This window comes from Tyto alba, unplaced genomic scaffold, assembly GCF_018691265.1.
Source record: "Tyto alba isolate M040663 unplaced genomic scaffold, T.alba_DEE_v4.0 Super-Scaffold_13, whole genome shotgun sequence".
In the NCBI taxonomy this organism is placed as follows: domain Eukaryota; kingdom Metazoa; phylum Chordata; class Aves; order Strigiformes; family Tytonidae; genus Tyto; species Tyto alba.
In genome coordinates, this window is record NW_024881275.1 from 40,405,150 (window position 1) to 40,431,324 (window position 26,175).

The following is a 26,175-nucleotide window of genomic DNA, read 5'->3' on the forward strand; positions in this document are numbered from 1 at the left end:
CACGCAAGCAAAATTGGTGCTTTTTTTTTTTTTTAATATTGTCCTGAGGTTTAGGTTTATGCCATTTACAAGGACAGCCGTGAAGTTTAGGCACATGAGACCACACATATATCATCTGGTACACATGCAATTATAGTGACAGAGCAGACATATTCAGTGTGGGAATACTATGTAGGTTTTGAATTATCCATAGAAAATTTTGCAGTTTAAATGTAAATAAAAGTAAATGCAAGAAATCTTACTTCAGGTATTTAACTTACCAAAGAAGTAGTAACAAAAAAACCCTGTGTCTGACTAAGCTTACTCATCTTTAGGACTGTGCAATGAAAGTGAGTGTGTCAACCTCTTCTCTTTTCATCAGTGCATTGCAGTAATGCCACCTCAGTTGTTCATGACGCTTTACAGGTGAAAGACAAGGTCATGCTAACAGGGTATGATTAACCTTGCGTAACATTAGTGAACCCAAATGAAGAGCCAATCATTCAGCAAATTACAAAGGTTCACTTTCAAGGCATTCTGAAACAAGTGAGAGACACATACCTGTCCACATCACTTCAACCTAAAAGTGGTAGAATGACTTTCTGCCGATATTGCCTATGCCTTTACACTCAGAAGGGGCCTAGGTGATTAGTCAAGACTATATGGCCTTCTTTCAGGTAGCCACAGTTAGATGAAATCAAATCCACCCTCGAACTTGTACTTCTCTAGCAAGTATAGACTTAAATACTTTTGGTCACTTGCACATTTTACATACAACCTTTAATGTTCTCAAGATTGATCAGTAGTACTTACATTTAAGAAGGAAAACTACCAGAGATATGAGTGATATGTGTTGAGTGCATATTTTGCAAGTATCCTCCTAAAAGACTGTTTAGAGCTATGATGTGTTTGACATTCTGAACTTCCTAAAACTGAAATCTGAGTTTTGTGTTTTCTTTGGGAGTTTTATGGAACAAGCCTGCTAAGTTAATTTCCTATAGTATAAACATAAAAATAGAAAGTGGTAAAATTTAAATTAATATTACTATTTCTGCAACTCAAAAACTTCAGTTAATAATGGCAGGTTATCATATATTAATATCTTTGTGCAAAAGCAGTAACTCACCAAAGACCACTCATTCAGCTTTTTTTGTACACAGAGCCTGAAATACAATGGATTCAGATTGCAAAATCAAAAATGCATCCTGAAAAGAACAAGTACAGTCACAAAGTCTTATGTAGAGGATGTGCAATCTATCTTCACATTATTTACACCATCATAATTAAGATTTAAGAGTTTCTGACATTTCTGAAGTATTTTTTGTTTTACAAAATGGGTTGCCAAAATAGGTGAATTGCAATTGTGAATGTTTGAATTAGGACTCAGAATAATTGTGATGAATTGGAGAATTGTCCTGGAAAAAAACAGGTGAAGTTCAGTAGAAACTAGTGCAAGATATTGCTCTTCTAATAGTCAGCTCCCCACAGGATGGAGAACAGTGACAGTTTTTCAGAGGATGTGATGTCTGTAATGGATCAGAAGAGGAACAAGGACCAGCAACCATCATGCTGGTAGAAGAAAGGGAAACATCAGGAGTGTTTCCAGCTTGTTTAATACTGATAAGGTCTCAGCTGGGGTACTTTCACTAGTTTTTCGCACTGCACTGAAGAGTGTTGTCGTGGTTTGAGGCTGGTCAGCAGCCAAACACCACGCAGCTACTCTCTCCCCCTTCTCTTCTGGCAATGAGAAGGGACAGATGAGCCAGGCTTGGGATTTGAGATAGGACCAGAAGGGGTAGATCACCCATTATGGTCATGAGCAAAAGGCAGACTCATTAGGGGAAGAAAAAAAAGAACATACATTTATTACAGACACTAACAACAACACTTAACAGAGTAGGACAGTGAGAAGCATTGCCACGTCTTGAGAACACCTTCTCCACACCCCTCTCTTCTTCCTGGGCTCAGATCTGTTCCCGATATCTCTACCTCCTCCCCCCAGCGGCACAGGGGCAGGGAATGTGGGGTGCAGTCAGTGCTGCCGCTTCTTCCATCTTCAGATGGAACTTGTTCCCCCTGGAACTTGTTCCCCCTGCTCCATCGTGGTCCCCCTCTCACAGGAGACAGTCCTCCACAAACTTTCTCCGACATGAGTCCCTCCCACAGGCCACATCATTTCCCCACACCGCTCCGGTGTGTGTCACCAGCTGTCTCTAACTGGAGTCCCTCCCATGGGCTGCAGCCCCTCCCAAGCTGCTCCGGCGTGGGCCTCCCCCGCATGCTGCAATCCTCCCAGCGCTGAACTACAGCAGCGGGGCTGCCTCTTCCCACAAGACCCCAGCCTTCTTCGGGCACAGCACCTTGATCACCCAGGCAAAAAACACAGGCCCTAAATCAATGCCTCTTCCACCATAGATCTCCATGGGTGTCGGGGGGGGCCGCCCTGCCGTCTCACCACGGGATACAGGGGGGTCTCTGCTCCGGAACACCTCCCCTCTCCTTTCTTCCTCCGTTCCTCCACTGACCTTGGTGTTCACGCAGCTGCATCAACTCCTCCTCACAAGTCCGACTGCCCATCACCACGTCCCTTCTTAAATACGTTATCGCAGAGGCGCAGCCGATGGGCTCAGTTTCCAAACAGCAGTGGAGCTGACATGGAGCTGGGGGAGCTTTGAGAAGCTTCTCACAGGGGGCCGCCCTTATAGCCCCCTCCCCTGTTACCAAAAAACCCCACCACTGACTCAAACCCATGACAGTTGTCCAACAGGAGATAATCCAGAGCAAGGCAACAGGAATGATCATGACTTGTGAGAAAAGATTGATTAGAATAAAGAAGCAAAAGAGGGAGAGTAGAGGGACAGAACATGATTAACAGCAGAAGAAGGGAGTGGAGTGGCCTGTTCTGGGGACAGTCTAATACTGGTGTTCCTATCCAGATAAGTTTTTCAGTAATTTTTTATTTTTATATATATTAATGCCTGAATCACACTGGTGAGATTCCAAAGCCTAAATGGAGACCATGCCAAGATCTGAAGTTGCTTTGAAGCTAAGTGAATATGTGACCACTGTAGACAGATCTGCTGGATGACATGCAAGGCAGACTGTTCAACTAATTTAACTGCAAACTGCTGGTGTGTAAGGGCTTGGAGTAAAATTTACGACATCAGAGAAGGGATTTGTATAGTATTTGCTAATGTTCCAAGAAGAAACTTAGAGTAACAAAATGTCACTGTTTCTTGTCCCCTTTTCTGTAATCTGGAGATCTCCTTTTTAGTGACACCAATATGCTTCCTCTGCAAAAGGAAGGACTTTCTGCTGAAAGTCTGTATTGGAGATAATGCCTCCATGTGGAATATGGAGGCTTATTCCTTCTTAATTCTCAGCACATGTATGGACTAGGTCTTTTCTTGCCTTTGATCAGAGGTTCCGTAACTAGATTTAAGGTGATTTTGATCCCCTTTGACTTTGTAAATTACTTTTTTTTCTCCCTCCGCATCATCCCAATATATATTTAAACCTGCAGAAGAGCTTTTGATATGAACCTAAAATCAGTTGTTGACATTACAGTGAAGCTGACAACTTCTGGTCACTTGCCAAATTCTTCACTTAACCTTTTTCAGTGTTTTTATTTGTTTAGCCACAGTTTATCAGCTATTAATAACAGACCTAAACCTTATGAGTACAGCCTAACTTCAGACGAGTACTGTTGCTCTCCCTGTTTAAGTATTTCTCTTGGCATGCATTTGTATTTCTAATACAAACATTTGATTTAAGCAGTATTACCATCAAGGCATTACAGGTGGCTGCCAGGTCAAGTGCTGGGAGCTGCTCATGTCCGAAAAATGTAATGAACCATGCTCATCATGTGCAAAAGAGCACTTAACCTCTTAGAGAATTTATCTGTTGCAAAACTATAGCTAAGAAGTGCTTCAGATTTAATTTATTTCCAATATGGAAAGAGAATTTTGTGAAGTAATAGAAAATAGCAGATTTGGTGAGCTTTTTCAATATGCAGTAACTGAATTTTTATGTATCACAGCTATGAAGACCATCAAGCATCAAAAGTTTCTGTTCTTCCATCAGGAGTAGGGACTGTATGGCTATCCTTGGTGTTTTGAAACAAAAGATACCTTTTTTATGCGAAAGCAAACATTTTTTTTAAAAAGAAAGATAGGAAAAATACCAATCCTACCTATTTGAAAACCTATCTTTTCAGAAAAAAAAAAAAAAAAAAAGGCCAAATGAGTTATTTAAAAGTTCAGAACATCTAATCATCAGTCAGTTCAGAGGCTGTTTGAAGTGGCTGAGAACATGTCTCAGATTAGTCTTTCAACTCCAGCATCAACTCAAATGCTTGGTCAGTAAGTAAGTACTGCATTGAAGTTTCAATTAGGCAGATATGATCTCTCAGTGACCCCTAGAAATGCTAATTAGCCATGTTTCATTAAATTAATGTATTGTTGTAAAACATATTGGCATTTCTTTTAAAAGTATCTTTATAGAGAACATAAGTGCACATGTAAAATCTAAAGCCTGTTCATTTTTGTTTGGAATTAATATCAGTTACTTTTTGCTTCAATAACCACATTGTTGTAAGAGAAAGATGTGCTTCAAAACTTGCTTGATACATTAGTCATATTTATAGACACTAAAGTTATTAACATAAATTGCTAAATATGTTGGGGAGTAGCTAAAGTTCAGTAAAAGAGGCAGGAGAAACATACTGTGTAAAAGATCTGGGGAAAGAGTAATGTGCTTGAATTTAAAAATTGCCTTAAGGTGTATCTACAGATCAAGATTGTTTAAGGGTAATATAGTTGAAAGAAAATTTAATACTGAGATTTCCTATACTATGTTTGTTTGATGCATATGTGTACTTGCAGGCACACATGAAAAAGGTTGGGAGTGTTTTGTTCTTGTATACTACGTCTGTTTTATAAAATACCTTTAGCTATTTTCCTGACACATTTACTGTTCCTCTTTGACATTGTGGTTTCTAGAGTTGGGCAGGAGGTGGAATTATCTCAAGACTCAAATCGTACACCTTTCCAAAGGCTGGCAGCAAAAAGGTGCCTCATATGGTTTTTTTAGGTTTTTGACTGAGTTAAAAGGACTTACACTTGACTAATTTCACTCTTTTTTTTTTTTCCTTCTTTTCTGGCTTGCTGTTACTAAATGTGTGTCTTAGCTACTAACAATCAGGTTGTGAAGATTTTGTAAGCTTTCTGCTTCTTTCCTAATCATCTGCATAATTATGGCCTTGATTTTATAACTAAAACAATGGTTTTAAAGAAGTTTTAAAAATTGAGGGACTATTTTTAAGCAATTTTTCATATCCCAGAATATTAGTGCAGATCTCAACATGTCTTCAAATAAAATGTAGGTGATAAAATGTTTTTCAAAAAATAGTCTCTTATAGCAGAACAGAATATTTCCACTCTGAACTATAATTCCTAATCAGAAAATTGGTTTGCTTACACAGTGCTATTACTGAGCACATCTAGGGAACAATTTTTTAATAAGGACCACAAAGTATATTCTTGCAGAGCCTGTGTGCACAAATCTTGTTATGCATTGACGTTAATTACATTTGGGCAAGCGTAAGATGTCACAAGACCAAGGAGAACGAGAAAGGTGATAAGGTGTCAGAGAGTCAAGGGGAACCACAGCCCTGTACTAATGGAAATGCTGCTGCATGGCCAGAAAATTATGCTGTCCAATAATTGATGTAGTTGTGAAGCATGTAGTTATGAGCTTTGTTTGCATGCTGAGAATAACGTGTGTGTCCCTGTTCCACCCATAAGTCTATTTATTTATTCCACCCATAAGTCTATTTATTTATTTATTTGTTTGTTTGTTTGTTTGTTTGTTTGTTTATTTATTTATTTCCAGTTGCTCTTCGACAAAAATGAGCAGGCATAAAAAGCCCTAGGGGTACACTGATATTCAGAGTGAAAAACTATGATATATACTGTATTTTATTATCCTGGTAAATAGCAAATATTCTTCTTTTATAACTTCACTTTTATACTGAAGTACCAATAGCTGTTGTCATCTCTATACCAATACAGGACCCACGTCTCATTTTTAATGTGCTGTCATCTTGTACAAATCTTGTACAGGGTCAGGACATGTTATAAGGCCATCTGAAAAATATTGCCATACTATCACACATTAGACAAGAGAAGTGTTTTGCTTTTGTTCAAAAAAGTGAGTGTGGGATCTGAATTCTTTACACATGACTTTGTTCACTCTGCTGTCTGTTCACCTGGTAAAACCTGTGCTCCTCTCTGGTTGCTTTTTGCCATCAAATACCTATTTCCCACCTTTTGGGAACATACACAGAATACAGAGTGAAGCATATTGGCAGAGAAAGACATTTGAAGAAAACCATTTCAGAAGTCTGATTTGATCAACATTTACACATTCTTAACCCTGCATACTCAAACCCAGAAATTTCATCATATTGCCAAATTTTAGACTCTAAACAGAAGTCCTGCTCTGAACATTTCCAAGATTTACCATCCATTAGCTCCAGCATGCAGAGTTTAATTTAGACCTGGTTAATTAGTCAGTTACTTCTCTTACATCAAAAAATTTCAGACAGTAAAATGGAAAATTTAAGCTGTTATATTTGCTCAGTCTTGAAAATCACGGTTGGTTTTTTTTAAAAAAAAAAAAATAACAACTGGTTATTTTTATATAATTTAACAGTTCAAAATTTTTCAAGCTGTTTTACTCACTAACGTAAAATTGTCAATTTAGACAATGTAAATGAACTTGTGCCACCTAGTGGTGACTAAGATGTCTTAGACAAAGCTCGTTGAGGATTTGGCTGATGCTAATAAGGTCTTTGTTGTGAAGTGTTTTGCTATTCAGTTTGGTTTAGCAAAATAAGACGACTTTATAGTCCTACATATACGTTTGCATTTTCGCAAATCAGAATTATTAACCTGAAAAGAAATCACACTTTCTATACTGATTGCCTTCATAAGTATATTCTGTACTATAGAATTATAATATTTACTATAAAAATCAGACTTAGACTAGTTAGAGCCATTTAATTCATATTTTAAAGCAAACAGTAAGTGGGTCTTTTTTCATTGCATCAGCTAGATGCTATCAGACCTACTTAGGGGTTATCTGGATAAGTCCTTATCCATGCACAGAAATTGGTATTCCTTTCACTTAGAAAGATATCTTTGAGTCAATGCAAACTCTCTGCCTCCTGCTTTCTTCTCATTATGGATGTGGCTATATTATTATAAAAGTGCCACACCAGTATAGCCAGTCCCTAATAACGAGAAGAATGGCACATTTAGATTAGCTTAACTGTGAGTGCCTGAGGAGTTTAACCAATGAAACTTAAACCCTAGTGGAAGGAAAAAAAAAAAAAAAAAAAAAAAAAAAAGTGAAAACAGGACAGGCTCACAACTGCTTTCTAGTATAATATCATAAAATGACAGCCTGCTGCATAGTTCACAAGTGTTTGTACCACAAGGTGTCACATAGTATGTGCCATTTTTAACAGGCTCCTCTAGTGGGCTGTTTTTCTTATATTCCTTTTTACTGGATGTGCAAATCCATGGCCATTTTGCTTATTCTCTGCTTCTTGTAAGAATACAAGGAGTAATCTCATGCCCAATACCATAATTCTATTAAGACAAATATCCCTTTTGTCAGAAAAATATATGCCGAATTAAATTTGCTGGTTTTAAAGTGTAGGGCAGAAAGGACTCTGGATTTAAACAACAGTTGAAAAAAAATAAACTTTATTGTACTATACCCAGATCACTGTACATGCAATGATACATATTCCTGAACCATTTCTAGTCAGCCTTGCTTGACTTAAAGAGAGAAGTTCCAACCTTTGTGCTAGAAAATCCTATTCAAAGTCATGCAGGGTACTACATTCCATGAATACATAACTGGCAAAACTAAATAAAAATGATTGAGATTTTCTGAGTGCTGCATAATATTCCCAAGTTACTAATATGAGATGAAAAGTTGCCAGGGAAACATCAAATGCAATTCAACCAGAAGTATTAATGAAAAAGCCATTGTTAAGCTGTTTAACCAAACTGCAGTAATAGGGAATATCGTTCCACACATACATATACATTAGTTAACTAAGCTAAAACTAATGATATGTAAGGCATTATCACTCAAACACGAGCAACTCTCTGAGAAAGAGAACCCACTTTGTTAGATTTTGTGTCACTGTGTCATTTCCAGTTCACAGCTGTAGAGTTTTAATCACAAGCACAGGAGTGATGTGCTTTTTTTTTTTTTTTTTTTTTTTTTTTAATGCAGTTCTTGAACAAGGGCATCCAATCCGTTTTGATTCTTTTATTTTGTTCTTGAGTTGCAAAGAACAGAAACATCTCTATACCTCCCATCTGAGAAGTCAGCTATGTCGTGGCCAGAGCTGTATTTTTACCAGCAGTTCTGCACTGGTGAATGAATTCTTGAGATGTATGAATTTGGTGTACATGAATTCTGTTTGGCCAGTCCAAAGTGTGCCAGTTCATCCACGGAGGCCTAGGATCATGGATATTTAACTACCTCTCTAGTCTGCAACTAGTACTAATCGCTTGAGACCTTATAACCTCCAAAATTTTTAAAATTTGTGGGGTTATTCAGTACTGACTGAGTACTAAAGTGTTTTTGCCCTGTTGAACAGCTATCAATGAAGCTTGCTTACCAGACCTATACAAGGTGTTGCAGTGGAATTTGTAATTTCCATCATTATGATTCAGCCTGCAGCATTATGCAGCTATCAAAAAAGTACCACTTCTTCAAACACTAAGTTCAAGTCCATTTGAAACCTTGAGCTTAGCATTTTCAAAGGCCTTTCGCAAAGTGCATATGTCTCATTTCTTGTAGGCTTGGATTACGATGAGGAAAAATGGCAGGCAATCTTTTTACTCATCTTAAAATGAGGAAGATCTGCTGAAGTCTTACCCTCCTGTGGGCTGAGTTTATATTCCTTGTCATGTAGCAGCAACTACACAAACTCTAACCATCACTTGACTGTGGAAAGAAAGAAAACAGAGCTGCCATGCTTTATTTGTTCGCTTGGAGCTACAGTTACACCCATGTGACTTTACCTAATTGTGACTACAGGAGAGGTTTTAGTGTTTTAAGTGAGGGGTGTGCTGTGGGACATTTCAGGGCTTGGGTTCAGATATTCCCATCACACTTTTTGGTGCACAGTTGAGCTAGTCCCCACGGTGAACAGGGGATAATTGATAGTCCTATCAAAACTTTCAAAAAGCAAAGGAGTCCCAGAACAAGGCAGTCTCTTCTAGATGTCATCTTCTGAACACACTGCATTTTTATCAGAAAGATTATTTTAAGGGTGAATTACACAAAAAGTATCCTTTGCAGCTGTGATTCTATCATTCCTGAGTATTTAATGACTTTCTTTCCAGTATCCTGGAAACTGACAATCAACATCTCGGTCCCTTTCTTAGGTAGTCACCATATTTTCATCCTATATTTTATTCTTTTTTTTTCCCACTGTACTTTTAGACCTGTTGGCCAAGAAGTGTTAACCAGAGGCTTCCATGAAATTAATGCAATGTGGGAATTTACACCTGCTTCCTTTGTACTTGTATCTGCCTAGCAACAGGCATTAATGTCAGTCCATATTGCTTTGTATCCACTCAGCCCAATTACCTTTTGAAATGCAAAGTGATCTCCCTTTTAGAGTATAAATATAGTTAAGGTAGGAAGCAAGAATACATTCTGGAAGCTATCCAGTGGAACTACAATCACTTCTTAGTAGTAATACTGAATGGGTCATAGTAACTAGCAATAAGATAAAAACCCCTAAGTATTCTTGGTGTGTTCTGAAGCAATAGGGGATATATGGAATGCACAAACTAAAGTCACTGTGGTCTCAGTAAATATAATTTCAACTGATTTGGATTTGCTTTGCAAAAAATTATTAATATTTTCGACTGAACATAAGCATTTCCCTGTACATCCTGACATAGTGTAGGGAAGGACTGTCCTAAGTTTTTACAGTGAAACTGCCAGCCCATCACTTGAGAGGTTTAGGATTGATTTACAAACCTGGGATTTTTTGGGTTAGTGAATGGCCTTCATGTGAAATAGGATGATACAGGTCTTGGAAATACAGTTCTTAACTTGTAGACTTGGCAAGATATATCAGGCTAGAAAAAACAAAAATTGAGTTGAGGATCTTGTTTTATACCATTCTTTTGCCTCCTTGTTCTTGAGACTGGTAGATCAGTTTGGTCCCTGACCTATTTCAGAACTGTCTCAGGGCTCTTGTGGCTTGCCCTGACAGCAAATGGACTTTCAGCACTGTTCCACACGACTAAGCGATTCAGGTCAGAGGCATTACCCTTACCATCCCTGATGCTGACTACGTTCATCCCACAAGGTCAGAATCTGGCCAAGTGTTGGCCTCCTACTTGGCATTTGCTGTAAAATCTATGTAGCAAAACCTTTTCTGCTTCATCCATCTGGGTAGACCACTTCATTGTGATTGAAAGGTCCATGCCACCTGTGTCAGACGTTTTCCTTACAAAATGCAGTTTCCAGGTGATAAAACTTCTGTTGCATCCAATAATTCACTCCTGGACATTTCTTAAGCTCTGTTTCTCTTTACTTGAAAACCACAACTGTTTCAGGCAGGAACTTATGTCCCTGGAAGCTTGAGTTATTAAAAAGAAGGATTACATACTCAAATATTGGCAAAACATTCCTATCCAATATTTTGCAAGTACAATATACCTTTGTTTCCTGTTTGAGCTGAGCAAACTCGTGCTGAGGTTTGAATTTCTGGTTTTAAAACACTCTCTTAGGAGGGTGAGGTCACTCATAAGTAAAGTTTCTACATTGGTAGAGAAAAGGGACTAAACTGCAGAAATAAGTTCTGTAAGTTGCAGTTCCTGACAGTTCACAGACAGGAGAGGGTAGAGTTTAAGTTTCTCTCATCTGTACTCTACTGTGCCAGCCTCATCCTTCAGCCAAAGAGCTCCAGAACACGCTGTTTCTGCTGTCATGGTTTGTGTGCTCCAAAGTATTCCTTTGACAAAGTGTAAAGGCAGAAGGTTTGTGTTTGAACCAGGTGTTCAATTACAGTAAGAATTAGGTAATTTTCTCCATCCAGACTGACTGGCCTAGTACCTGGTCCATGATGTTTGTCCATGACACTATACGAACTTATTAAAATAATTTTTTCTTCAGTTTCTTCCAAGTGGAATCACTCTATAACATCTACAAGAGAAACAGGGAAGTGTTTTTTGGTTTCATTCATGCTAGGAATTTCTTTTATGGCCTAGATATGGAGAGAGATGACTTGGAGAGGGAGGAAGGACAAATTAAAGAGAAATCTTTATGACTACTTGTGTTACAAGGCATGTTTGAAAAGAGCATACAAATTTAATATCTGCAGAATAAGATTTGTGCATGACCCATTCCAGTTAATTCTCTCAGATCAAATGCTCTGAAATTTTTGCAATAACTTTTTATGCTTTAGCAGTGTATGTTTCATTTGTCCTGCATATTTACTCCGGATGAAATAAACTTTGTTAGATCCCTTTCTTATATTCTGATTCTCACCTGTGTGTCTCTTGCTATCATTATGCCATAATCCTTGGGGGGGGAAAAATGCTTTTAACATGCCTATTCATTGCTAAACATAAAAACTATTTGTGTGCTACAGCTTCAACCAACTATTGGCCACCTGCCTGATGAAGCACCTTTTAATCCTTATGTGCTGCAAAGGAAGAGAGGTCTTACAGGGGCAGAAAAAGGTAGGCAGCGTAATTCACATCATTAATACAATTTCTTTCTTAATGTCAGAGATCTCTCCTCAACCCATATTTCTTTTTTCTTGCAATATATTTCAGACCATGTTGTGTATCGGTATAGCCACTACCACAGCTCAAGCCTGGTAGCTGAAAATGCCAGATGTCATCACCTGTAATAAAATTTGTTTAGCAGAAATCCCTTTATCCATCTTGAAGTGAAAGATTATTACTTCCTTGACTCTATAAGCTGCATCCTTGCACTTCATAAAAAGAATTGTTCCCTGTTACATCCATGGTGCCAAGTCAGCGCTCAGGCTTTCTGTAAAATGCAATTAAAGATGGGTGCATAAGAATGAACTACATGTAAGGCAGCATTCTGAGAGAAGAATTGTCTGAGGTGACTAATGGGAAGTACTAAGAAGAAGGGCCAGCCTTTGGCCCTCCTTCTGTGAAGGAACCTCCTGGTTTCACATTACGCAGGTGTTCAATAGTTAGAGCATGTCACCAGGTGGAGGTCACTCCATTTTGGTGTGTTCTAAAGTGCCTGTAGCTGGACTGCATGTGTTTCTTTATAATGCCTTTTTAAGTCAAACACACTGATCATCCCTAACATAGGAAGGGTGAATATAGTAGCTGTGGCAGCAAAAATGTCCCACATAATGTCTAATTCTCTCATTGATTGAACTGCAGGTGATCAGAGGGAGGCCTTACCGATGGATACTGAGGTCTATGAAAGTCCATATGCTGATCCAGATGAAATGAAACCAAAAAATGTCACTCTTGACAGAAAATTGTTAACCTTGGAGGAAGGAGAACTTGGCTCTGGCAACTTTGGTACTGTAAAGAAAGGGTTCTATAAGATGAAAAAGTAAGCGTTTCCTTCTATTTTCATGGAGTCTAATATGTAAAAGCTCTAGCCTTTATTTTTAGAGCAGCAGTGATCATTGCAAGTTGTTTGGGGTGACAGACTGTACCTAAGTGATTTGGGCTAACCTTCACCAGTCTCTCTCTTTGTACATACATTCATACACTCATTTTCTGTACACTCATTTTCTTTTCCTCTGTTTGCAGACACCTCTTTGTCTGCAGCATAGTCACATCCCAGCCATTATTTTTGTCTCTAAAGTGGGGAAGCACCCCCGTTATGATTATTTTATCTCCTATCAGGGGTATCAGAGTGTGAAGTCTGCTGACTTCCTCCATAGTTTGTATGGGCAGTCATGCTACTCAGTATTTCCTATCTGCACATCTGAGAAATTGTGGAGTGTGCCATGGGCAGCTTACCTGTAGCAAAGAGATTTTCACCTAAAATAGGTATGATAAATACCTGTTTCATGAAGCTGGAATGTTGATTTTCAAGAAGACAGAACATGTTGTGACCTCTTTTATCATGTAATTGCAGTAGGAACAGACCCTCTTTATACTGGCCGAAGTGGGAGCAGCTGACTGTTCATGCATTTTCATAGTAAAAAGTTATCAGTATGTTGTTTAAGTGCATGGGCTGATTATGTGCACACTTTCACCACCTGAAGCTGGAGGCATTTCTTTAACTAAGGTTTTCTAAACCAGAATAGATTTTTCTTTTTCCAGTACAGTCTGAGGTGATTTGAAGGGCTCTGGTCTCAGCTTGTATATTTGCTAATGTGGTTTCACACTTGAGCTCTGCCGATCTCATCAGTTACTCTTTCGCTTAGTTGTATGAGCTGAGGGTTTCAGAAGGAGGCTTAGTTTCTCAGGATTTCAGAGCACTGCTTTGAGGCCTTGCAACACTTCGTGTTCTAGTCTTACCCCCAAAACACTTCAGTGCTTAGAAAGGCCTTTATGGCATTCTTGCCAGAATGGGCAAGAAAACTTTGCCCAGTACATTTGTTTTCAGACCTAAGATGTTTTTATGACTATTTATAATTTTCTCAGATTCTTTTCCTTAGCTGTCTTCTGAGCACTTGATAGAGAGCTGCTCATGTTACAGTTGGGTTTTTCCCCCTCTGAATGTCAGTTCTGTCTTCTGTCACAGTTTGTACTACATGCACAGAAAGATCAGATGAAGACTGTGTGCATTTGCACACAAATTTTTCAACAACTAATCCCAGACTTGGATTCTTTTTTGTAGGGGTGCCAAGCCAGTGGCTGTAAAAATTCTTAAGAATGAGAGTAATGATCCAGCCATAAAGGATGAATTACTGAGAGAAGCAAATGTAATGCAGCAACTGGATAACCCATATATTGTCCGGATGATAGGCATATGTGAAGCTGAGGCCTGGATGTTAGTAATGGAAATGGCTGAACTTGGACCACTGAATAAATTTTTGCAAAAAAATAGGTATGTAAGCTTTGATTCCATTTCATAGGATTTATGCAAAGCAGAAAAAAGATACGGGTCTTTTTTTTTTTTTTTTAATTTAAAGGCAATTTTAAATTGACATGTTGTTACTTCAGTAATTAATGATTGTAGTTACTCTTCATTGGGACATGATTGTATTGTACATGCCTCCTAACTGTCAAGGATTTCTGGTAAAATAATGTGTTTTGAATAAATTAAATAATTTTCACATGCCTTTCAGCTGCTCATTTATTGATACGATCACGCATCGTCTTGCTCAGGACATTCTTATGCTGTCCTAATTAAAGCTTTGCTAAATGTAAGTGGATCCGGTTTCTAGTATGATGTGGGGAAGTGCATAGTAAAGATTTATATTTGAACTCCATGAAATGTCATGAAAATGAACTCCTGACCTCTTAAAAATGCAATTATGATTTTCAGACATGTCACGGAGAAGAATATAACAGAGCTGGTACATCAGGTTTCCATGGGGATGAAATACCTGGAGGAGAATAACTTTGTTCATAGGGATCTGGCTGCAAGGAACGTGCTATTAGTCACCCAACATTATGCCAAAATTAGTGACTTTGGACTTTCTAAAGCTCTTAGTGCTGATGAAAATTATTATAAGGTAAGGTTTGCACAAGACGAGAAAGCTGTGAAGTAGCATGGCTCAACAAGGTTATTTTCAGTCGAAGTGCAGTTGTTTTTAAAAGCGTAAAATTTGAAAGAATCTGTATCATCCATTATTTTATAGCCCAACATCAGGTCACTCATTTTCAAAATGCGTGATCAGCATTAAGAGATGTAGGGAGGAGAAAGCTAGTCCCTCCTTTTACTTCTTCCATTTACTTCTGGTAAACTTGTCATTAGAAGATTGAAATTTGTGGTGGAAATTAAATATCTCCTTACATAAAAGGTGGGAAACGTCTTTATTGCAGATAAGAACTTTTTGGCACTTACAGTATTCACCATGTCCAAGGAAAATTTAGGCTAGTACACTATATTATTGACTAACAGAACTGAATTTGGGGAGGTTTTTGAAGGAATACCATTGGTATATAATAATTTGATCTAAGCAGAATTGGTGTCACTTTGTTTTAAATTCATTGGACCTCTGTGCAGCTAAAGGGACTGAAATAACTGTCATATTTAATAAGATAAAAAGATCCACAGGAGACAAGGCTTTTAATTGTGTCTGTGTCTTTTTTTCTGATACATTGCTTTTGCAGTTCAAATTATTTCTTCCTTCTGCCTATTCCCTTTCATCAGCTGTTTAAAACTAATAAGCCAGACCATGAAACGCTGCAGAGCAAGCACATACTCCCTTCTGATGACCTTCCTATGGGAATAGTCACTGCTGCCAGAAAAGGCAGTAACATCTTAAATCACTGCCACTAGCCTAGCCAGAGCTGCTTGTCAGAGGTTTGAGAATTGATATAAAAGGCCCATTTCCTTTACAACTCCACAAAATGCAGTGGGGTTCTTTCACTAGATCTAGCACTGTGCTGGGATAGCTTGACACTTGCATTGTTATAGCACAGTGTTACAGCATAATTTAGTCAAACTGCAGTTTGCCACAAGGTGGTCGCTGTTCTTTGAAATGGAGCATCAGCTTCAAGTAATAATGAGACTCAGTGTAGCTGGTTGTGTATCTCTTACCCTCTGTGGAGAGTCTAGATGAAAAATCTTACTTTTAAAGAGCTACTTTAAATTAAATGCTGCTAAAACCATGGCTCCAGGTCATTTAGTGAAGCCTTGCTTTAACATAGACTTAATTTCAGTGCATTATTTTGAAAGTGGAAGAGTAGGAACAATTTTGTGATACTTTTGAAGAAGCTGCTACCCATTCTCTCTAATGTCAGCTGCATCAGAAATGTTATGGTACTTAGCACAAATGTGTGCAGACCTAAGTTAACTTAGCTGGTATGAATTCTGATGTTGTCTACTACTTGCCACTGTCTCTAGCCTGTCTAGTCTTTTCCTTTCTGTTATGACTTATTTTAGGCACAAAGTCATGGAAAATGGCCAGTCAAGTGGTACGCTCCAGAATGCATGAATTTCTACAAATTTTCTAGCAAAAGTGATGTCTGGAGCTTTGGGGTTTTAATGTGGGAAGCTTTCTCTTATGGGCAAAAACCATATAAGGTGAGTAGTTCTATCCAGCAAATTTTTTTGTCTGTAAAAATTCAGAGCAAATTTGAACCAATGCATTTTCTTACCTAAAAAGGGTTATTGCAGCCCAAAGCAGGCCTTGGCGCCCCATCTGTTGCAACAGATGAGTCAAAGAATAGACCAAAAATCAACTCCAAGCCTCTGTTTGTTTTATACTAGCATGTGTGCTGTAATCATTTGCAACTCAGATGACTGTTCTGGTCACCCTGTTCCAGGGAATGAAAGGTGGTGAAGTTGCACAGATGATTGAAAGAGGAGAACGAATGGAACGTCCTGAAGTTTGTCCCACAGAAGTCTATGATCTGATGAAGTTGTGTTGGACATACAAGTGAGTGTGATGTGGTGCTCTCTCTTTTAATAGTAGTGTATTTTAATCTACTTAGTTAATAGCCAGAAAGGGATGGGGGGAAAGGGTAATTCAAAATAAGTGGTTTCAGCTGGTGTTTAGCATACAAACAACCTCCAAATTAAGGAGTCAGCTGCACTTTCAAGTAAAAATTATTTGACTTGGTGAGTGTACTACAAGAAGCTGATTTTGCACAGTTGATTTTGCTGGAACAGTTATATACAAAAAATAGGGTATCATAAAAATCAAGAAATTCCACAGAAAGGTCATTCTGATGTATTTTGAAAAGAAAGTTTGAAATTAAGCAAGTATTTTTATTGTGTTTTGGACTGTATTTTCTTTAATTTTAATTTCCAAGACTGTACTGAAATTTCAAAGTCATATTGCCAAATTTCATTCCATTTCTCAATAATTAATTGTTTTGACCTATTTTTCTCTTCTCTTATTTATGAATGTAGTCAGATTGGATCCCACATTGGATTCCTTATTAGTGAGAGGCAACACATCTTTTCAGGTCATGCCTAATAAGTCAGAAATATTTTTTCTGATCGATAACAATTCAGAAGTTAGAATTATGAAATATAGAGAACAAATAATAAGAAAGACTATCTGATACTGTTTTTTATTTAGTATATTGCAAAAACTTATTTTAAATGTTTTATCATTTATAATTTTAAACTATTTCATTGAAGTTACTTTTAGCTATAGGAAACACCCGAAGTGTACTGTAATGTCACTTATTCTTCCAATCTACCATCTGGAGAATACGTGTGTTCAGATAAGGTCTCTGGATTCCATTTAAGGAGCTGTGGTACTTCACTTTATGTACCTTGCGTCTTTATTAGTTTTATTGCACCCTGTACTCTAGAAAGAATGTGGAGACATAAAATAATTTCTGCCTTTTGGCTTGACTCAAAGAATGCTGTAACGGTTCTAGAGTGAAAGAGATAATTTTTTGTTAACATTAATAAGCATATCATAAAGCGTGCTGCTTTTTATTTGTTTGTACTCAAATACTTTTAATATTGGAAAGAAAAAGAAAAAAAAAAATTAGGGCTCAAGTCAGGCAGTGTGACTATCTCAATATGTAATGTATTACTGTAAGGGCTTGTCATTTTAATTGTGTTCTCCCAGATCAACAAAGAGTTTCAGATATAAAGGAAAGAAAGACAGTACAGCCACATAGTGTGTACATAGGCTCCTCTCGGTGCTGAGGCCCTCTGTATGACACTAGTACCTAGTAGAAGGCAGATATGGCACTATAGATATTATTTTCTCTAGATTATTACTGAAGTAAATGAAGTAGAAAATTAAATGGAGCTGATTTACCATTTCTTTCTTGTAGTACCTTCACCAACCACAAAGTAACAGGCATACTCTGTAGTAACATTTGCCACTTGGTATTCATTTTGTAGCATCATTTTCGTAACCATAAAATATTGTAAGCAGCTTTAAATGAGTTATCACTGAGGTAGAGTCCAAAGCGTTACAAGGCCCATTATCCTTTACAGCTTTCTTCTTCTTACACAGTGATACTTGTTGTCTTTCCACAGTGTTGATGACCGACCAGGATTTGTTGCAGTCGAGCTGAGATTACGTAACTACTATTATGACATTTCCCACTAACAGCATGAAGGACAGCAGCTTCCTTACCTCCATCCAGCACCCTCTGAGAAGCAGTTCAGTTTCTGAAGCCAAACAATTTTGATTTTTGTACTACCACTTTTTCCCTGAAAAGCTCAGAGCTAATCTCTGCGTCTGTAGGGTTGCCTTTTCTTGCCTTCTGCACAATATCCAGCCACAAAATAGAGTGTTGAAAGTGGAGAGGCCACAAAGCGAGCAGCAAGGACGTCAAAACAGATGCCATTTAATTTTATTTACAGCTTTATTGGCATTATATTTTTCAGTAATGTAAAACCCATTTAATGCATTTCAGCCCTCTTCCTCTCTTGTATTTGGATGCAGATTGGAGTTTAGATTCTTGTTATTAATATTCTTAGCCCTAGAATGCATTAAGAGTTGTTCCAGCCTTCCCCCTCCCCAAGGAAGGATAGCATAAACATTTCTCACTGTGAAGGAAATTCACTGTGAAAATATGTTAGTCGCATTGACTGACAGAATGTTTTATTTTATCCCCAAGCCCCTTTAAAATCAAACTGTATTCTTCTCAGTGGTAATCTAGGCAGAGGGGAACTAGGAGATGTGAATTTCTGACATCATCATTGCCTTTAAATGTGAGCAACTTCTCTCATTCCCCATCTCATGCAGAAGCCCCGCTGTCCCTCAGGGAGTTATATTTTTTCGTGGTGAAACCTGGGAACTCAGGGTCTTGCTCTTGTCTTGGAGCAAAACACGTCAGCACCTAAAACAGTAATTCTGTTTTTTAACATAAACTCCATCACTGAATTCCGGAAAAGACAGAGGTACAGTGAAAGGTGATGGAACAGCACTTTTCTTTCTCTGTGCTGTTTTAGCCTTCTCCAGAGCTATCTTTTCCATGTATCTCTCTGGGTATACCAAAGATCCTTGTGTTATGTTTTGAGCAGGAATCATTTCTATCTTTTCCAAACCCTTGTTGCAAAGCATTTGTGAGAATTTACTACACTTTACCTCCTCTAAAGCTAAATTTTACCCCTAGCTCAGATATTTTAAAACAGGCATATGGACATTGAGATTACTTTTACCTGCTCCTAAATGTTAGTATTTGTCTTGTTATTAATCCCTGTGAGCATCTCAGGAAAAGTTATTTTTCTTATCACTAATTTGTAATGCACCATACATCTCCATTAATGTGCAAGTATGGCAAAGGTAATAACAAATAACGTAGTCAACTTCTGATTCTATTTTCACCCTTATGCTTTGTTTGTCCAATCTCATTTTAAATATTATAGATATCAAAATTTCTATTGCTTATTCCTCACAAGCAGCTACTTTACTGGCATTTACATATATCTCAGGAATCTACATACATTGCATCTACTAGATATAGAGATTTTAGAAGAATATAAAGAGTAAGATTTAGAGACAGATATATTTATTGCATATGGCTGGTTAGAACATACGTGTTTAATTGTGTGAACAGGGTATTCTTAGAGAAGCAGTGATATTTTTTTCTCTAGCCAAGAAGCTGTGGGCAATTACAGTGAGAAAGTGTGAAATAATTTCCAGAAAAGAGATTACTATAAATAAATGTAGGAGCTACTGTATTTTTTTTTTCTTTTAACTGATTTGTGGTCTATTTTTCAAAAAGTATGTGGTGATTTTTGGTAGTTTAATCTTGGGTGTTCAATGCAAGACACTTCAGAAAGCACATGCTACTGAAAGATACTGAGCGCAATAGACCACGTTTCAAATGTGACCAAACTTGACTTATACTGAAGGTGATTTATTTCTTGTTTTGTTTGTAAGAAACATTTTTCTACAAGAACAGCTTGTGTAGAAGTTAGCCATAGTTATATGTAGGTGTTTTGTTGCTTTAATCCTGTTGCAGAGAAATTGTTAGCTCTACATGTGCAATGAATTCATGGGGATATTAATTATTAAAAAACTGCACAAATCTCTACTAGCCAGCAAGTGACAGTACTCAATTTCTCTGAAATATACATATCTCTTCATATATATCTCTGTCTCTTAAAAAGTGTTATCTGATGCAACAAAACTGGTGGAATATTTCTTCTCTCTTCTGAGTGAATGTCACTTTCTGGTGTTACTTGATTATTTTTAACTTCACTATTATGTAATAAAAGTTTACAATGAGAATATATTGTGACATAAATGGATTAGGTTTTTAAATTCAAATTAAAGACGCTGTTTTATAAAATATGTTGTTTTAACAAGAATCCTTTAACAATGAAGTGCTTTTTTAAAAATGCTGATGCTATGCAGAGCATGTATATTTACTGAATTACTGTGATTGTTGCAGAAGATTGAGATTCCCCTATTGACAGTGACAGGTACCTGACATGACAGATAAGCCCACTGAATCCTGGGCTGCTTTTGGAGCTGCTCAAGACTAGCAGGAAAATCTCCCAAAATATTCATGTTGTTATTACACCTAAGCCTTTCCAAGATACTGCTTTTCAGCAATACTGTGCTGGACCTGGAAGATTAGAGGTGTCAGGAGTCAGTGCAGTGTATCAGCTGTCCAAGGCTTTCTGCATTACAGGTATCAGCTATTGGGGATTTAAGTCACACTGTATCACATGGAACCTCCCTTAAAGGTGAAGGCAAATATTCTAGGTATTCTGAAGTAACAGCAGAGAGATCCTGGTCTTTAATTTAGCTTTTGCTGCGAGCTCAGGTCCTCAGGATAGCAAAGACTGGATGGGACTGAATGGAAATCTTAATAATAAACAACAGAGGCCAAAAGGTAGACAGCTCTTCAAGCAGGTACTTACCTTTGGCAGGGGGATCAGTCACTGACTGACTTACACTGTACTTCTGTGGTGGTTTTCCTGCATACCAAATCTGGCCTAATTGTCCCACTTTCTCACTTGTGGGACTGCACCATCAACAGTATGAAGGGGCCTTTGTCTTTTGGTTGTCTGGATTTGGTTGTCTTTATTTTCAGATTGACTCATATCAGAAATGCCATTCAGCAGTGTAGCCCCACAAATAATTGTCACCGCAGAGTTAATGGGTAGCAAACTGCAGCGTGGAGGAAGGGAGGCTGGTGTGAGTAACTCAGAGAAGGAGCAGGTGAGAACTTATTAAGTGGGTTTTTCACTGAAGAAGAACAGAGTGTTCTTATAGCTTTGGCTAGGGCTCAAATCTACAAAATCGTGGAGTTTTTTTGGAGTGGGGGGACCATGCACCTTTTCCCATTAAGATCCACCCAAACTTCTTAAAAACCCTGGCACAGTATTCACCTGCTGCAAATACTATGCAGAAAGGGGACTTTTAATCAGGCAATGCAAAATACCCGTAATGTTCACCCCTGAAATTGTCACAGCTAGAGCTGCAGGCTTGATGAAGAGCAGACCTGCAAGGGGCTGCGTGGCCAGGCTGTGTGCCGAGGCACTGGCCTGGCCCGGCCGGGTGGGAGGTGACAATACTTGAACACTGATCAACCAGAGCCCTCGCCCCAGTGTGGCTGTCATTCTTCTTTCTGCCCTGGCTGCTGCCTCATCGGGGGGTTACGGAGGAGCTTATTCATCTGTTGCTTGCCGTGAAACAAAGTTCCATGTGGGGACAAATCGTCAACAATTTGTGTTGTGAACGGTAGGCTGTGGATGGTTAACGAAGACTTCTGAGACTCTGTGTCCCCTTGTCTTTTAAGTGATACCAGCAATGCGGGTTTGCAGGCAAAAAGGTACAGAGTATGTCCCATACGTGCATAGGAGTGAGGGTGGCATCTGGATTGAATAGTACAGGGTAATGTTAAGACAGCAATTGTAATTACCAGTCCTAAATTTAGTGAGGACAGCAAGCTTGTAAGTCGTGCAGAAAAAAAAAAAAAAAATAAAAGAGAGGAAAAAAATACACCATAAGAATCTTGACAGTGAAGAAAATACCAGACTTAAAGCGATCAAAGATTCAGATGGAAAAGAGCCACTTCACAAGTCAGTATCACCATGCCCCAGCAGCACATCCCAGTGCTACACCCCATGGTGCAACATGAGATGGTGGGGCAACTGCATTTGTGCCCTGGCTTTCCCCACCCGGGCGGCTTGCGGTCCCTGTGGTAGCAGGGGGCGGTTGTAGGGTTGATGGGCAAGACTCAACAGCCGAACACCTCCTGCTGTAACTACAGGCAGCTGGGGGGCTGAGACAAACACCCTTGGTTTGGTTGAGCCAGGTAACCTGTGAAGGTCTGCAGCTGGAAAAGGAGGGGAGGAATGAGGGTGGGGCATGTAGCAATTATCAGAAAGACCAAGTGTGTAGGGAGAGACATTGTCTCCTATTAGATTGATTAGCAGTGCTGGAAAAAAGAGACAAGCCTATGGCATACATGTCTTCCTTCAGGCTTGTATTACACCATGGATTCCTGTGAAACAACAGTCAGAGTGAGGTAGCGCAACCCAGACTGAAAACAACAGTTCTCCAGCTACCCAGAGCTCTCTGAAGCCAGGCTAGCACTGTGCATCAATCTCCAAATGGGTATTTTTTTTTTTCATTTCTGTCATATATGTGTTAATTGAGGTGAGTAACCACTGGGTTCCTTGGCATATAATTAGTTCTGCACCGAGTATAACCACTGCTTCCCCAAGGCAGTGGAGATGTGCGCATTTCTTGATAACCAGAGAAGCAGAGGAAACGAGGCAGCTGGGGAGGACCATTACACTGCTGCCATTAAAATTCATAACTTAAAATGTAAATAGCACCTGGATGACCAGTCCGGTATAAACATGCACAAATCTGTAACTCCCCACATCTGCCTACCATCTCAAATGCCTTAAACTGCGAGGGTGAGAGCCTGTTAGGTCTAGGCCATGCTTAACTGCAACAAAGTGCTCATGGAGGAGCCTGCCTGGCACACCCTGTGTGTAGCACTGGGTCGGGAAGCTGAGTGCCCAGCTCCCTGTGTCTCTGCCGTGTTAGAAATACAACCTGCAACCAAAAAAAAAAAATGGAAACAACTTTGTAAAGAAAGGTTCATTAGCACAGAAAATAGCGTGAGCCATTGGCCCATCCTGCAGCACAAGCGTTACTGTGCATGGATGCTCATCTGTCCTGCCGCATTGCCACCAGCCAGTGGCTGCATTGACATCAGCATCTGTTCTTTCTTCCTGCTTTATTAACATGAAATTGTGCCCATTTCAGCCACAAGCAAGAGTGCTAAGACTGTAACTGCATACCTTAGCAACAGAACAGGTAGCAAAGACCTTTTATAGCTCTCTCTTGCACAGTTTGAAGACTGCTTTAAAAACATTACACACACACATGCACACACATGTGTAGTTTGTCATTCTTTCCTACCTGTGTTCAACAATGCCCTGTCCTACTGCCTCAGTTCCTACTACACAGTCCCCATAGCTGAATCTTCAGATATTGTTCTAATCCGTGTGCAGATTTCATCAATGCTGTCAAATGATGTCTATCTGACTGGTATATCGGATCCCACCTCATGTACCCTGAAGCAATGACCAGTTGGCAAAGAATTGCTAGTGCTGGTCTTGAGCCGTATTTCTAGAAGTTAGCAAGGAAACTGGATGAAAGAGAATGTCTGCGGGGACAGATAGAAGGGAATGGCTGTGGGGATAGGGATACATCAAGTGATGCACCAGAGAAACAAGCTCACTTGAGCTTGCCAAAGAGCTAAGGGTATTTTTTTCCACTCTACTTTGGAGCAGTTTGGAATTGCATATTTAGCATGGTTTGATGTTTCTTTCCGCAACAGATGTGTAATGTGGAGCCAATGCTTCCCTATTTTTCCACAGTAATGACACATCTTAGCCACAGTTGGGTATAAACACACAGATTATCAATGTCGTTTTGTTTCAGCAGGACTTCCACTGTTGCCAGTAAATTCCCCAAACTGCGCCATTTATGTGTATGCAGCTACATTTCTCTTCTAGAAGCTTCCATGGGCCTCATTCTTCGGACTACTGTGGAAACGTGCTTAAATTACAACAGGAGCAGGAGCAGCCATCCCTCTTCCAAAGCCCTCACGCTCCCTCCGTTGGTCAAAGCACAGCACAAAGCAGTGGTGCACAATAAACCTCAGACACCACCAAGAGGAAGGCTCCTAACCTCTTCCTCCCATCATGACTGGTTTTCTAGATAATACATTCTCCTTAAGAGAGCAAATACAAAATGGTACAGATATTTAGTATTAGATGGCAGTGGTGTAATAGGACACTCTACAAACACCTTGCACTGAAGGGCTGCCTCAATTTTTGCAGCCTCCCAAGCACTAGAGCATAAACCTTTTTTTAAAATTTTCATGTCTTGTTGACTCCGTCATTGATACATACATGTCTCTGGCTATTTTAAAATCTTATATCCACTGGTATTACTGCTTCCCCAGGGGCATGCAGTAATCGGTTAGTATTTTTAAAATCTTTGGTCAACCATGGCTTTCATTTTATCTGTCCACTCTGTAGCTGCCATGGGGATTGAGCATGGCATTTCTCATCTTTTTGTGGTTTCTACTTGTCAGGAATAGGCAGGACAATTAGTGATTCTTGGTGCTGGAATACTACACAAGTTAGATTACAGGATGACATAAAGATCTAATCACATCTCAGAAATTCACCCTCCAGTGTCACATTGTACCTGAGTTAATGCAAACCAGAATTCACACTGCACAAGTACAAAGCTCTCAGTTTGTTCCCAAAGCTCCCACAGCTTTTTCCATGCCAGCTATATATATATATATATACACACACATAAGAAACTAATGATACAACACATTCTTCCGTTTGTTTGCAGAACTGTATGTGGGCAATTTCTTGAGTCATTTAATTACAAGGAAGCTGAGGCCTGAACAAAGAAATACACTCAAGGTTTGCTCAGTTATTGAGGGCAATCTTTGTCTTCCTTTCCCCCAAAATGTGAAGGTCTCAAGGTGTTTGAAAAGCATCTAGAAAGAATGGAGACATCAGATGCCACACCAAACCTGGACACCGATAGAGCTGTGAGGCTGCCAGTACCTATACCTTTTGCCTGAAAACTGCATTATTTTATGGTAGTATGCTGCTGGGCCCATGAAGCCAGTATGCCTTTCTTCTTGACCACCAAGCACCAGCAGGGCCCTGCTGATTACTACCCATCATGCCTTAATAAGCGTTCGGGGGTAAAGGAGTGTGGAAAATACTGTGGCAACCTCAAACCCATATCTCTGATTACTCTGTAACACACACTAGCTATGCCCTCCATGTAGTGCTATGTTATGGGGGGAGAAATCAATCAGTTCTTCATCCTGGGAAGACCAGGGGACTATGACTTACACACCAAAGCACAGAAAACAGTTAGAGAGCTGTGTCCAGGTCGGGGACACTGTCATACAGTCCTGCAGACTCATAGCCATATTTTTGCAGTAGTATCTCAAGACCTCTGAAATACCAGCATTTGTTGCAATTGCTTTCTGACAGTACTTAAATAAGGAATGCTATGCCACCAAAGGCAGAGAATGTTCTGTCATTGATTTATTGGGCATATTAGCTTTTATTTTTTGTACAACATCCTGATAGCTCCTAATTTACAGATACTTTGCTTAGGACTGTTGTACAGATGATGATGTACCAAGACAGTATTATTGACAACAGATGCTTTGAGTATGTATTTTAAAGATCTGGGTTACACACAAAATTTAAAAGCAAGCAAAAGGCCTATTTTTTTTTTTATATATATATGTTCCAGTGCTGTTCTTTCCATTTTACTATATCCCATTCCTGCTATCTTCATCAAACAAGCAGTCTTGAGTCTGAATTTCACAGTTTATTGCCAACTAATATAATCTTTAAATTATCAGTTCTGTTACTGAGAAATAAAGACAAGAAATTAAACAAACACTTCCACCCAGACATCTCTCCTGCTCCTTTCCTGGTTTCCCATCCCCTCAGTCACTTCGAGGCAGCCATGGATGGCACAGGAGATTGGGGTCAGCTGCTGTGGTTTCTCTT

The 26,175-nt window shown here is 39.0% G+C and overlaps 1 protein-coding gene across 6 annotated transcripts in view; it reads left to right on the forward strand.

Moving 5' to 3' along the window:
- Positions 1-20,370, forward strand: part of SYK (spleen associated tyrosine kinase) — a 59,334-nt gene extending 38,964 nt beyond the window's left edge. For 5 of the 6 annotated variants that reach the window (XM_042787955.1, XM_042787954.1, XM_042787953.1 and 2 more), the window contains 8 exons: positions 4,980-5,048; positions 11,681-11,771; positions 12,459-12,636; positions 13,879-14,088; positions 14,530-14,719; positions 16,096-16,236; positions 16,479-16,591; positions 18,163-20,370. In XM_042787955.1, coding sequence (XP_042643889.1) covers positions 4,980-5,048; positions 11,681-11,771; positions 12,459-12,636; positions 13,879-14,088; positions 14,530-14,719; positions 16,096-16,236; positions 16,479-16,591; positions 18,163-18,235 — 1,065 coding nt within the window. In that variant the 3' untranslated portion in view covers positions 18,236-20,370. The remainder of the gene's footprint in view (positions 1-4,979; positions 5,049-11,680; positions 11,772-12,458; positions 12,637-13,878; positions 14,089-14,529; positions 14,720-16,095; positions 16,237-16,478; positions 16,592-18,162) is intronic. The other variant, XM_042787956.1, reaches the window with a different exon arrangement.
- Positions 20,371-26,175: the final 5,805 nt, after the last annotated feature.